Genomic DNA, 13594 nt, shown 5'->3' with positions numbered 1-13594 from the left:
CTATTCTTGAAACTTCTGCCTTTTATAAATATTCCAAAGAAAAGTGTTAGCAGTTGTACTGCATTTCTCCATTTATAAAAAGAAAAAGGAACTCTTCAAATATTCCAACAACCTCCCTCCAAAGTCCTCAAAGAGTCAGCATGCATACCAACTGAACCCAAAGACAAACAGGATTTCCTACTGCCTCTTTCCAAAACAATTCAGTCTCTTACTGATTGATTACTGCTCTTGATTGTATTCACAGAAAGTATATTCCAATGAAAACTCAATCATTTGTCACGTTTTCTTTATGCAATTGTAATATGAAAATAATGGTTTCCAATTAAGACCTCCTTCAAGTCTTTTAAACATCAGAAAAAATAAATGGCAGAGGAAAACTGTTTCCTCTTGAATGAAACCAGGAAAAAAATGTATATACACTACAGATGAGACTCATTTTGAATTTTCAGTAAGAAGAAACAGTGAAAATAGCGAGGCAGGGGAGAGAAAATGATTAATCTGACTTACTTTTCTTTCAGATAATGAAGCGGTTACTAGCAGAAACAAGCTTATGTACCAACCTCCAAGAGAAGATAAAAGGTTCGGAGCCAAAGTTTTAATTTGTGGCAAATTCACAGATGCCAAGTGGGTGGGACTACTATGAATAAGGGGGAGGGGCTGGCAACAAGAGGAAGGAAATGGGGAGAATGAGCACTTACTCAGTTAGAAGCTGATGCAGTTTGTGATAACCTCGCTCCAAAGCCAAGCTCACAGGTGTAGCCCCTTCCTGGTTGTGGACGCTCAGAGCTCCACGGCCACCAGGTTTCTGTAATAGGAACCAGGTCAACCGCAGCAGTCCCAGCCGCACAGCAAAATGCATCAATGTCTCCCGGGGACCACCATCTGTAAACGAAGGAGAAGGTGGAAATAAGTAAGAGCACAGCAACAATGACAACAAAAGGCAAGTTAGATAAGCACCTCTGCCTCCAAGTGCCTCTGATCCTGAAGTAGGCTACAACTTTATCATGGCCAATTATAATTACCTCTGAAAGACAAAAACAAAATTAGAAAAATAAAAGGGAACCACAATCTTCAGTAGCAGACAGTCATACAGAAGGGAAGCCATTTCTGTATTGTGACTTAACATTTGTTCAGCATCACGAGGAAGTTTATAAAGGTGACTCCATATGTTATTTTCCTCTTTAAAAAAAAAAGTGAATGCAGCCCTGAAAAATGGGGACCCAAACGGAACAGTTGTTAGGACTTAGATGAGTGTATTATGAAGGGTAAAATTACTTCAGGAGTCGGCCGGTTAAACACCAAAAACAGGTTCTACTTGTTAAGTACACACAGGTCTTTTATTCCTCCATATGAAGGACATATCAAACTGCTGGCACTTCCAGCCTTTGTTTGCATGTTCGATGAGAAAAGGAAATGCATCTTCAACCATAATAAAAAAGACTGACTCTTAAGACAATAAATACACTAATAACTTTACAAAGGAAATATGCTTAAGCTTATTTCACTTGAAATGAAGGCTCCTCCTTGGTATATGAGTCACTCTGAAAGCAGTGGAATGAGGAAGGGCTCTGAAGTCAGGCGAATCTGGGTGCAAACTTGTTATTTACCATTTGTATGAGCTGGCAAGATTCATCTGCCAAGGCTTCGCTTTCTTTGTACCCAGAGTTGGATACCATCATGTCACTAAGAGCTGTAACAAGTTAAGGGAGATAAGTGAAATCCTAGCCTAATGACTGGCTGTTGTTGGTACTCATTAAGGTCAGTTCTTTTCCCTTTCTCTGCTCTCTGTCCTATCCTCCTGGACTTCAAATTACATTTTAGGCTCACCAGTAACACACTTTCTTCCTCAGCCATCCTCTTGAGCCTAACCTGAGAGGATAAGAACCAAGGTCTCTAAGGGCTGCTGGATGTGACCCCACAACCCAATTCCAAGAGGTGTGCCTGACTTCTCTGCCTAGCTTTCATTTCTCATTCTTCATGGTTTCCCTCAGGTCTCAACTTCTTCACCAAGCAGACTTCTTGGAGACCAGTGTTTCCCGACTTTGACATCTCCAGGTGCTTCTCTGTGTGAATGTCAAACAGAAATGAACACATCTTTGAAGCTGTGATTTTACACTGAACTTCACTATTTTCATGTTACCGGTACATTGGTGCAGTTTCCTTATTTTCAAGGTCAATTTCCTGGGAAACTAAACTGACCTTTCATATTTTATATTTTCCCTACAGGACTATTTAGAATTTATAGAAAGTTCAAGCAGAGGCATAAAGCGGGAATGAAATCATACCCCAGGGGCTAGGGATGCAGCTCACTGATACAACACATGCCAAGCATGCACAAGACCCTGGGCTTGAATCTCAGGAGCACAAAAACAAAACAGAAATCAATACCCCAGGAGAAATGATAATGTGTGTACAGGTACAAATTTTAATAACACCTATGAGAAGGTGGCAAGGAAAGAAAAAAGGGCAGAAAGAACACTCACTCACAAAAGATCAAATATCATCATCTAACTTGTGCTTATAAGCATTCTGACATCATTAACAAAAACTAAAGAGGAAATATAGGTATGTGATTTTTTTCAGGACTAGTTAATTACAGACTTACTGAGTGATGCCTCCTTAAAGAAGCATTCCCTTTGCTCCTCCTCCCTTTGGCCCCTTATTTGTTCTGAGTCAGCTTCATGTTTATTAATACAGTTCCAACAATAAGACTACATACCTGCTTAGAACATCACACCTTGATTCCTGCACTATACCCCTCCCCATGCCCCATCTCCCACTCTCCATCTAATGCTGAAGTCCTTAGCAGTAGGTGCCATCCCTGACTACAGGTTGACTGTTTCTGCAGACAAGAGAAGAAAAGTAATACAACAGGAGAGCCTGCTACACAGTCCACCTAGTGGGCTATGTAGTTTATCTCAACCTTTTCCCTTTGGTCTTTACAATAACCCTATGAGAATTCATTATCTTCATTTTGCAAATAAACACAGGTTCATAGAATAATCTACCCAGAGTCTGAATGAGAATTTGAAAATTCTCTATCTAAATGTCATAGTCTTTCCATAACTCCATGCTGTCTCCACAGATTCATATACAAAAGCAAGTTAATGGTGTGGTTTTAAAAGCAGCCTTTTAAGTTTACTCTTAATTTACTATTTCAAATGTATATATAAATAAAAAGAACTATATAACAAATAACCAAATACAGGCCTAGGTCCTACAATTAATGTTTTGCTATATTTGTTTTATCACATTATCTATTCAGCTAGCCTTCTGGAGGTACGTTTTTTTTTTGTTTTTTTTTTTTGAGGGTCTTGCTATGTACTTCACTGAACTCCCAACAACCCTCCTGCTTCATCCTCCCAAATGCTGGATTACAGGCATGTGCCAACATGCCTGGTTCCAACTATTATCTCCTGTATATTTTTGTCAATCCATCTTATTTGTATGCATTTCAAAGTACGCTGGAGGACAAGAGCGTACCTGGCATCAGTATTATATGATTAACTAGAGTTCAATACATGGTTATAGTTTTAGGTGATTTATAAAGAGTGTTACAAAAATAGTATACTATTTGATAAATTCTGACAAGTGCATATACTGGTTTTAAACACTAATCAAAATATAGAACATTATCACCACCAAGGAAGTTGCTTTATGCCCCTTCCTAGTTGAACCATCTCATTTCTAGAGTTAACAACTGTTCTGAATTTTTCACGATAGAGTGGTTTTGCCTATTCTGAAAGCTCATTGAAATGGAATTATACAATAGATCCTCTTGGGTAAGGCTTCCTTCATTTATCATGTCTGAGATTTATTCATAATACTATGTATCAGTAGTGTATTCCTTTTTATTGTTAAGTAGTAGCTCATCCTGTGTATATATTCCAGTCTATTTATATGTTCTCCTGTTCATTTTTCACTTATTTTAATTTGAACTTCACAGAAATCATATGAAATAGGTCTCAAGAAGAGGCCAAGGTACAAAAACAAATGAATACATAAATGGAGTTTCTTCTGATTAATCTTTTCTTAACAGCATAAGCATTTTAAGTAAACATTACTACATGTTCCACATTACTTTTGTTTGTTCTGTCTCAGTTTAAACTGCAGAGTACCATAACCATCTCTAGTCATTCTATATTTTCTCTCATGGTTCCTGATCTTTTCCTGAGTTAATGAACTTTGTTTTTAGATCATATTAACTGGGTCTTTGATCCTACTATGTACTTAAAACTTCTGCTGTGGAATTTTTGTATGTCCCAACCACATTTCCATCAACCTTTCCATCTTTACCTCCTTGGCTTCTTCTGTAGACATAATTAAAGTTCCTTATCAGCTGGCTTTGTAAGGGCGGTGTATCCTGAATAATATGGGTAAGCCCTCACTGAATCAGGTGAAAGACTATAAAATGTAGAGCTAAAAAAAAAAATAGATATATACGTACACACACACACACACACACACACACACACACACACACACACACACACACATATATAAATAAAATGGCAGGGCTTAGCTTTCCCCTGGAGAGTAGCAATTTCACCTGTGGAGGAGAGCCATAGCCATAGCCTGTGCCTAAGGAGTTTCAATCCTGCACAGGATTTCTTCTTCCTCACCATCTGAGCTTTGGTAGGTTTGGCTTTGCTCATGATCTTCCCATTCCTGCCCCATACATTTCAAACTTACTTAGCCAACCTCCACAATGGAGAAAACCATGTTAACCTTAAGACATTTATTTTTCCTATGTTTGACTTGTCTAATTGAACTCTGACTGAACCTGTTTTTCTCTTCTCTAATTTCATTATAGACCTGACTTCTTCAATCTTTTGAAGAACAAATGAAAATGATCTTCTAAATACTTAGGATAATTTTCTCTTTCCTTTGTCCTACCACAGTATTTCATAGGACACATAATGGTTGGTTTTCCTGTTTAAATTAACTGGAAAGATCTCTACAAAGGCCTAGCTTCTACCCACAGAAAACATAAATATATAATGTCTTAAATTACTTATATGCAGGATACAACCTCCCACATACACCCCCCCATCTGTAAGGAAATTATATGCCTTTAAAGCATTTAACAATGATGAGCCTGCTAGAGGGTTGTATCTTTTTCAAACTGTCAGATTCTCCAACTAAACAAAACATCAATGATGTAAATAATCAGTTTGCTTGCAGTATTTTCCTTCCCCATCAATCTATGCAGTAAGCTCTTCTCAGAGTTCTTTTTGAACTTGAGATTCCAAAATCAACTTTCTTTCTACTATTCTCTACTGCCTCTTAAACCTGAAGTCACACATGATGTAGGACTTTGCATATTACAGGTGAAAGGAAAATATTGTTAACAGGGTAGTGTGAGAAAAATGAGACAATATATAATGGAGTATCATTCAATCATAAGAAATAATATTAACATTATGTTATTTGCAGGAAAATGAATTGGACTGGAGATTGTCATGTTAGCAAAATAAGCCAGACTCAGACAAGTATTACAAATTCTCCCTAACATACAGGATCAAAGGCAGGCAGGCAGGCAGCAGTAATCTCAGCTACTTAGAAGGCTAATAAAGTAACACTGCAAGTTCCATCCCAGCTTGGAAAACTCAGCAAGACCTTATCTCAAAATAAAACAATTTTTAAAAGGGAGGGGGGAACAACTCAGTTGAAGGCAAGCCCAAGGCTCTGGATTCAATCCCCAAACTGGAAGAGAAAGCATGAATGAACAAACGAACAAAAGACTGATGGATGGATGGAAAGGAGGGAAGAAGAAAGGAAGGAAGAGGGGGAGAAATGGGGAAGGGGAGGAAAGAAAAGGAGAAAGAGGACAAAGTATAAGGGAGACTATTAGATAAGAGGAAAGGAATGAGAGGTGGGTATGGGGGTGTATACAGTACAGTGGAGGGCAAATGGGGGGCAAAGTATATTATATGGGTTTATGAAAATTCCACAAGGAAACCCAGAATTTTATAAAATATGCCCTAATAAAAATGTATATGCTGGAAAAATCAAAGTATAACAGAAAAGAATAAAGAGACTTCTGACTCTGACAAAACCAAGTTTTAAGAGGTAACCTTTAGATTTGTAGCCCTGCAGCTGCTAGGCCACTGCTAACCGTAAGAGTCAATGGTTAATAATCCTTTGCCAAGAAAAAAATTTCATGAAGTCTTTTCATATGTTATTATTTTCTTCTTTAGCAGGAATGATACACACACACACACACACACACACACACACACACAGAGGAATGAAAAAATATACAAACACTAGTACACTTAAGGAAAAATCTCCATGTGAAACTATCAAACACTGGGAACTAAATTATCAAATGATTAAATCTAAGGACCTACAACCAAAATCAGATACATAAGATACATACAGACAGTTTTTAGTGCAATCTTTCTTAAACCTGTCCTTTCACCACCCAATCTAAATTTCTCTTTGTGGGAAGGATCCCCACCCCCAAAGAGGATCATATATTTTAACTTTCTTATACAAACCATGACTACATAAGAATGAAAATTCCACCCAAGATGTTTCTCCAGATGCTTTCTCTACAGCAAGTCTTTAACGTGCCCACTCTAAGCTACCTGAGAGCTAACCTGATCTCTACTATACACCAGTCTGTTAGGGAAAATCCAACCAATTCACCATTCTCACTAACTGCTGGAGCACTAAAGAACTGAGAAAACTAAGTGAGAGCTGGAAACTCAGAAAAGGAGAAAGTCTTTTTGTCTCACCACTCACCCTTTGCCCAGATAAATCCTCATTACCTTTATTTAAGGCAGGGCTGTGTCAAAAAGAACAGTGTAGTGGATTCCTCATACAAATAGGGATTAGGAAATACGTGGAGAAACTAAAATAGATGAACACCCTAACCTGAGATGCATACTAAGGAGTCCTCAAGCCTAAACTGAGGATTCCTTGAACAACCAGTAACAATATAAGAAAGGCCACCTTGTTCTCCTTTGCAGAGTCTTCCTTTTAGACCTAGCCTGTCTTCCTTCACGGAATGTATCACCATCCCTTGTCATAGCTTTACCAATGTTTTGTGCTTCTAAAAGTTTACCAGATATCATATTATTTTTGAAATGACTGGTTTGCAAACTAGCACTATACTTTCTTCTATTTTATAGAAGAGGAAACTGAGTAACAGTGATGTAATATTTTCCACAAATGTTGCAATGGAACTTGATAAAATGCCTGTACTTTTGCTATTTTAAAATATCAAATCTAAAGCAAGACTTCTTAGCTTCATGTTCACTCTTGAAGTTCAGGGACACTGTAAAATTTACCACACATAAATGTTTGCCAGTAGGCACCTCTATCTGTGTGTGTGTGTGTGTGTGTGTGTGTGTGTAAGTAGTAGGATGAAAGCCCGTAAACATTCTAGCTTTCCAAACATAAATGTTTGCCAGTAGGCACCTGTGGGGGTGTGTGTGTGTGTGTGTGTGTGTGTGTGTGTGTGTAAGTAGTAGGATGAAAGCCCATAAACATTCTAGCTTTCCAAAACAAATACTTCTCAAAAAAAATTGTTTTTATGTACAAGTACCAAAAAAAAAAAGCAAGTAGTTCTCTTAGCTAACAAGGTATTCTAGTTATCTGTACTGTTATTCTAGGCACCAAGCTTACTTCACAGTTTTTCCTTTAAATATCTTTTTTAAAGTAAGTGGCGTGAACAGAATATTCCATATTTGAACCCTCAATTGTAAACATAGCTTTACTCTTCCCTGATTATATCCAGTCTTGATAAATTCTAATCCACAACTAAAGAAAATAATCTAAACTATAGAATGCAAATCTAACACTTGAAACCAGATCCCAACTGATTAACTTTCAACTTGCAAAATATATGCCAAATTCGTTCCAATACTTTTATCAGTTATTATTTCAAATTCATATACAATACAGTTCACTTCTGGCAGGTACACAGTCCTGTGTATCTTAACAGATGCATAAATTCTTACAGCCATTAACACTAACAAGACACCAAATTAATTCCAACACCGCCAAAGAATGTACAAGAGTCTCCTTTGCAGCCAGACTTTTCCCCCACTCCCAGTTCCTGGCAGCTACTGATCTGGGCCTTTTCTAGAATATCAAATAAATGGAACCATATAGTACATAACCTTTACAAACTCTGATTTTACACAATCAATATTAAATGCATCCAAGTTGTTGAGTCTAGTATTCCATAATATGGTTATTTTTGTTCATATATTTCCTCCAATGGGGCTTTAGGTTGTTTCCATGTTGATGATTATAGACAAATTTGCACACAGATTTTTTTGGTGAATATGAATTTTCATTTCTCTAGGATAAATACTCAAAGTGGAAACTGTGGAACTCCTCCAGACTAGCTATACCACTATGCATTCCCATCAGCAACGTGTAAGATGTTGTTCTGCATTCTTGCCAGCACTTGGTGCTTTTTAATCTTAGCCAAGCTAGTGTGTAAAGATAAACATATTATGGTTTTAATTTGCACATTACAGTTTAAATTTGTGTATTTCACAAAAGTGGTCACAGTTGGTTCAACCTTTGCTAGCACTACTTGAGCAATTTTGTATAGCAGAAACTAGGAGTGTACTGAAAATACAAAAAAATTCAAACTTTCCCAGCTTCTATTAAAGACAGTGAGGCTAAAACCCAGAGAAGGAAAGTGATATACCCAGAGTTTCTTGGACCTCTGCTTTTTCCACCAGTTAAGTCTTGAGCCCCCTTTAAACCAAGCAAAACAAAAGCATAGAAATTCCATAAGCTCCTCAAATAACTAATGCTGTTCCACCTTGATATGATTTGTAAATACAGCCAGACAATCACTTGTATATCAATATAGAAATAACAGGAGCTACAGGAATTAGGACTCCTAATTCAACAGCCAGATTATCATTTGCATATGATTATACAAATAACAGGAGCTACAGGAATTAGAACTCATAATTTGGTTTCTAAATAGGTACTGAATGACAAATATTCAGATCTTGAGATCATAGCAATACAGAAGTCTCTAGGACACTATATAATAAGGAAAAAAGAGAGTGTTTGCTTCTTGGATTAGATTTCATGGTCCACATTTTCTTCATATTTACCTGTTCGAGTCTGTGTTGGTATCTGATTGTGTGCCTCTCATACTACGGGACACCATGAATTTGAGAATGACTCAACACTGCTATGTAAGAGAGGAGGAACTGAGCATGCCCTGGCTGTTTCCTTTGGGTCTTCTTCAGGAGCTGCTCATTTGTAGAAAAGGGGACTGCTAGTCAGCTTGCCCTACATAACATAATAATCATAGCTGTGTGGACTCTAGATCAGTTACATGACTATCCAGTCTTACAGAGATGAAGTAGAAAGTATAAGCAAATCCTTGTGACAGGACCTATAAGCTCAAACTTCCAACCTAATTTTCATCAGTATTAAAGCCAACATTTTCATCTGTATTTGTGAGATTCCTAAATTTTTCAAATGGATGTGTACTTGGGAAAGAAATGTGTTGTTTATGCATGCCAGGTGTATCTTTTATTTAAAAATATACAGTGTATGTAATCCTGACATCTAGTAGATGTCATTTACAACAAAAATAATGATGTGGGAAAGCCCGTCTGACTAAGAATACATAAGTAGGTACTTATTACCTCAGTGTTTCTTTTATTTAAAAAACTCTTCTTATATGGAGGGCTAGTAGAGAAAATCAGTAAGAGTGAAACCACCCTGGTTAAAGAATTATGGGGTTTCTCAAAGCTTATTTTGCGCTCATGTTTCCCTGATGCACTCTCCAACTGTTACTTTCCTCTAACACCAAAGAAGCTCTAGACAATTTCAGAACATATTAATAAAAATCCTGTCTTTGATAACTAAACATGAAGAGGTTACTCTCCTCGTGTGAGAACAAGTCTGAAATCCAGACTCATAGAAAGAAATGCCACTTTCTATGTGGGTATTTCAGTCATTTCTGTGGAAAAACAACTTAACAGCTCAGTGGAACAGATGCCTACAAGGCCACATTACTAGAGTAAACCTACGATTTATTCAATCACTGTGGAAGTCATAAATATAGCATCATCATATAAAAACAACCCTATACAGAAACACAGGTGTTCCAAATAAAAGTTTTTTGTGAGTTATATAAATTCTCACCATGCAAAGTCTGATCTGTCCCCAAAACATTCCACTCTGCTGGCAGCTTCAGGTGTCTGAAAGCCAGTGAAACCTTCTCATCAAGGGAATTCACATCCTTAGATGGTGGTCCTGAATGGTCAAGGAAACGAGTGAAGTTCAGAGCTTGTTGGTTTCCAGCACTGGTTGCCAGGAACTGAGCTGCATCATATGCCTCATCCTGCACAAAACGGAAGTCTTCCTCAGCCACCACAAATGCAGGAAGGCCCTCCTTGGAAGCACAGAGCTGCACCTTCACTGTCTCACAGCAGTCATGACCTAAAGGAAGAACAGACCACAAAAAAATGACATTAAAGTTCCCTGATGAAAGGACAATGGTGAGTCCTCTTGGCTTTTTAAGACACACAAAATTTCTCAATTCTTCCTTCCGCTGAGTTCTGAAAGCATTTTTCTAAATGTCTTTAAACTGTTGGCAGTTTTTAAAAACTGTTACTTACAATGGTGAATTCATTCCCATACAAACAACAAGTAAACTGTTTCTCACTTTTCACCAGGTCTGTGACACAACATTTGGCAGAGAATAGGCTATCAACGCCAATTTCTGCTGCACTATTGTTCAATGTTACCAAATTTAAAAATGAAAGCTCCAGGATCCCATAAGGCCTAGCGTAAAATGGGAAGTCTAATACTTATTGAACTGAATTAGACCTGAAAAGGCAATAGGGAAAACTATCTCTCACATGAGAGATGTAGGAGGAATTCCACAGATTCCCCAACACTTGTCTTATTATCACTATGATACTATATTCATCAAGAGATGAAGCACTCTGAAAAATGCAAACCTAGGTGATTTTAACTTTACTATTATTAAGCAATCCAAGGCCTAAAAAATAAATAATAATTGTTATGCACTTTGTTGTTTTCTTTTTCAAAAACTAATAAAGCAAAAAATGAAATCATGAAACCATGTGTTTCACACATGGATGTGACGTTGTGGCTAGAAGTCCAGTTCAAGAAAAATAAGACTACGGTACCCATTGTACAGACCAGAAGGTACCTCATGATCTGTGACTTTAGGCAGCAACCTACATGCCTCGCCAAAGACCTCAGCTTGAATCAAATAAGGAAGATCTCACAACATCATCTTTCTGTGGGTAAAGTATTCTTGGGAGTAAGATTTTCTTCTAGATGTCTAGCTTTTCAGAATTAAATATCTGCAATGTGAAGAATGTATTCAACAAAAATACACTTTTTCTCAGCTTTCAAATACTGATCTCAACTAGCCAGAACCATGTCCCTCCGACTATCACTATTCTTCCCCATAAAATACCTTTTTTACAAGAAAAAAGAAAAATGAATTAGTGTGTTTGTTTTTGGAGTTATACTACTTCATGCTCTGCCTGATTCACTCATTGGCACCTGTGTATCCAACACATGTACAGACTGCTTTTTGGCAGTACAGCAATGCAGAGGGAACATGCTATTTGTCTATATGGTCTGTAAGTCTGCATTTCCTACATCCTCTAGACATAGGCCAGAAGTGGTATCAGACTCAGGTAGAACAAAGTTCTGATACCCTTGAAAGAGAAAATGTTTTTTCCATGTGTCCAACTAGAAGACTAAACTGACTTGTCAATGTACCTTTGTCCCAGGGTCCTCCTTCAATCCTTCACCCTTGTTACAAAAGAAATCTCTCACGATTCTAGGTTGTCAGTAAGTATTTACTAAGCAAGTACCTACTCCATACAAGGCATCTGACAAATCATATTCTCTATATAACAATTTTATGAGGTATATATTGTATTAACTTTATAGGTAAGTCTTGAGACTTTAAGAAATAAAATTACTTGTGTAAAGTTACACAGCTTAAAATCCATTATTTAAAACCAAAGCTGATGCCAAAGGACAGACTATTACACATCATGCTGCAGGGGATTCATGTCACACTGCTATAAACAGAGGAGGGAGGGTAACAGCTAAATCCTTGTCTGAAAGGAGTCTAACAGCTGGAATGACAGGCCAAAGTGACTGGTAAGCAAGAACAACAGGTTTATGAATCACCAAGATCAGTCTTCACACAAACATGTAACTGTCTCTCAAATATTCTCACTGCCTCCCAAAGGTGAATTCTATGAAGAATATTGAATGCTGAAGCTTCTTTTGCTTGATTGGTATGTCCATGCAACATAATGTTTGGATTTTTTACTTTGTTTTTTGTTCCGAGGATTGAACTCAGGCCCTTGCGCTTGTGAGGCAGGCAGTGGAACCACTGAAGTAAAACCCAGCCCAGTCGAATTTTTACATTTAACTTATGAAATTAAATTAGACTCAATCTTTCTTTAAAGGGAAGCCAGTCCAATTATTAGAAAGACATCATTATCAACAGAAACCAGTCAAATGACTCAGAGAACAGGTTTGGGTATTTTTCTTGTAGAAAGTGTTTCTTTTTAAATGTTCCTGTAACATCTGATTCAACTGTGCTCAACAACAAGCAGCAGAACTTCCACCAAGTTCAGACATCACAATTAGAAGGTAAAGATGAGTAAGGAAAGACTCTCAACCTTCTGTGCATTACAGCCCTTAGAGAGACTAAAACAAGCTGTAGTCTAAATGGAGTAAGCTTTGTAAGGAACACATACAGACGGGGGTGTCAGGAATACTGCAATTCATAGGTAAGAAAAATCAGGAAGTTTTCACAAAGGAGGAAGCAGCTAAAAACAGCCTTTGATGGGTACCCCAACCTTAAGCCCTCTAAACTGCAGGGATTCTTCTCTGCAGTCTTGAGAACATAAATATATTATCCTTTTTGTCTTTTCTTTTTTATTATTTAGCAGGCACTTCTATATACTTCCTATGTGCCATATACTATTCTCAGCGCTTTCCTCAGCACCCATTCATATACTTCTTGTAATAACCAGCAGGTAATGTCATCCTCATTTGCTGGATGAAAAGTATGAGGCGCAGAAAACATTAAGTAACTTGCCCAAGGTTATAAAGCTCTGACATGTAGAACTTGAAATCTGAATCCGAGTTTCACTTCTAGTGTCCACTCCACATACAATACTTATGGATATTTAAGAGGACTTAAACTAGGAAAAATAAGAGTATCATGAAAGACCAGTGAGAAAGGAATAAATACACATTCAAACTCTGGCTATGGCCAACAGATCACCTCTGCTGCTTCAGTGGACCTCATTCTTATCATTATAGCACAAAGGAGCAGTCTATTAAGTGCTAAGGCTTCCCTGCCTGTAAAAGCCAATGGGTCCTGTCAGGCAAAAAGCAGAGAGGGAGAAAAGATTAGGAAATGCTTTCAGGAAAAGGAAACACCACTAAAAACATAAAAATGTGAAGCAGAGCGTAAGCTCAAGGAATAGAACCATTACTATGAAAAATATTTTCAGGAAGGTATTATCTAGGCTACATCTATTGATTGATAGAAAAGATCTGGTTTCAAACCGATTTTCTTACTTAT

At 37.5% G+C, this 13594-nt stretch overlaps 1 protein-coding gene across 8 annotated transcripts in view; it reads right to left on the bottom strand.

Annotated features, from left to right (window-relative positions):
* Akap13 (A-kinase anchoring protein 13) overlaps positions 1 to 13594 on the bottom strand; it is a 236686-nt gene that overhangs the window by 183160 nt on the left and 39932 nt on the right. For all 8 annotated transcript variants that reach the window (XM_010621018.1, XM_010621021.1, XM_010621019.1 and 5 more), the window contains exons 3-4: positions 10141 to 10437; positions 699 to 882 (exon numbers count right to left, since the gene is read on the bottom strand). In XM_010621018.1, the coding sequence (XP_010619320.1) occupies positions 699 to 882; positions 10141 to 10437 (481 nt within the window). The remainder of the gene's footprint in view (positions 1 to 698; positions 883 to 10140; positions 10438 to 13594) is intronic.

This window comes from Fukomys damarensis, unplaced genomic scaffold (assembly GCF_012274545.1).
Source record: "Fukomys damarensis isolate Sample0158 unplaced genomic scaffold, DMR_v1.0_HiC HiC_scaffold_7, whole genome shotgun sequence".
Taxonomy (NCBI): Eukaryota; Metazoa; Chordata; class Mammalia; order Rodentia; family Bathyergidae; genus Fukomys; species Fukomys damarensis.
This window is presented reverse-complemented; position numbering and strand designations above follow the sequence as displayed.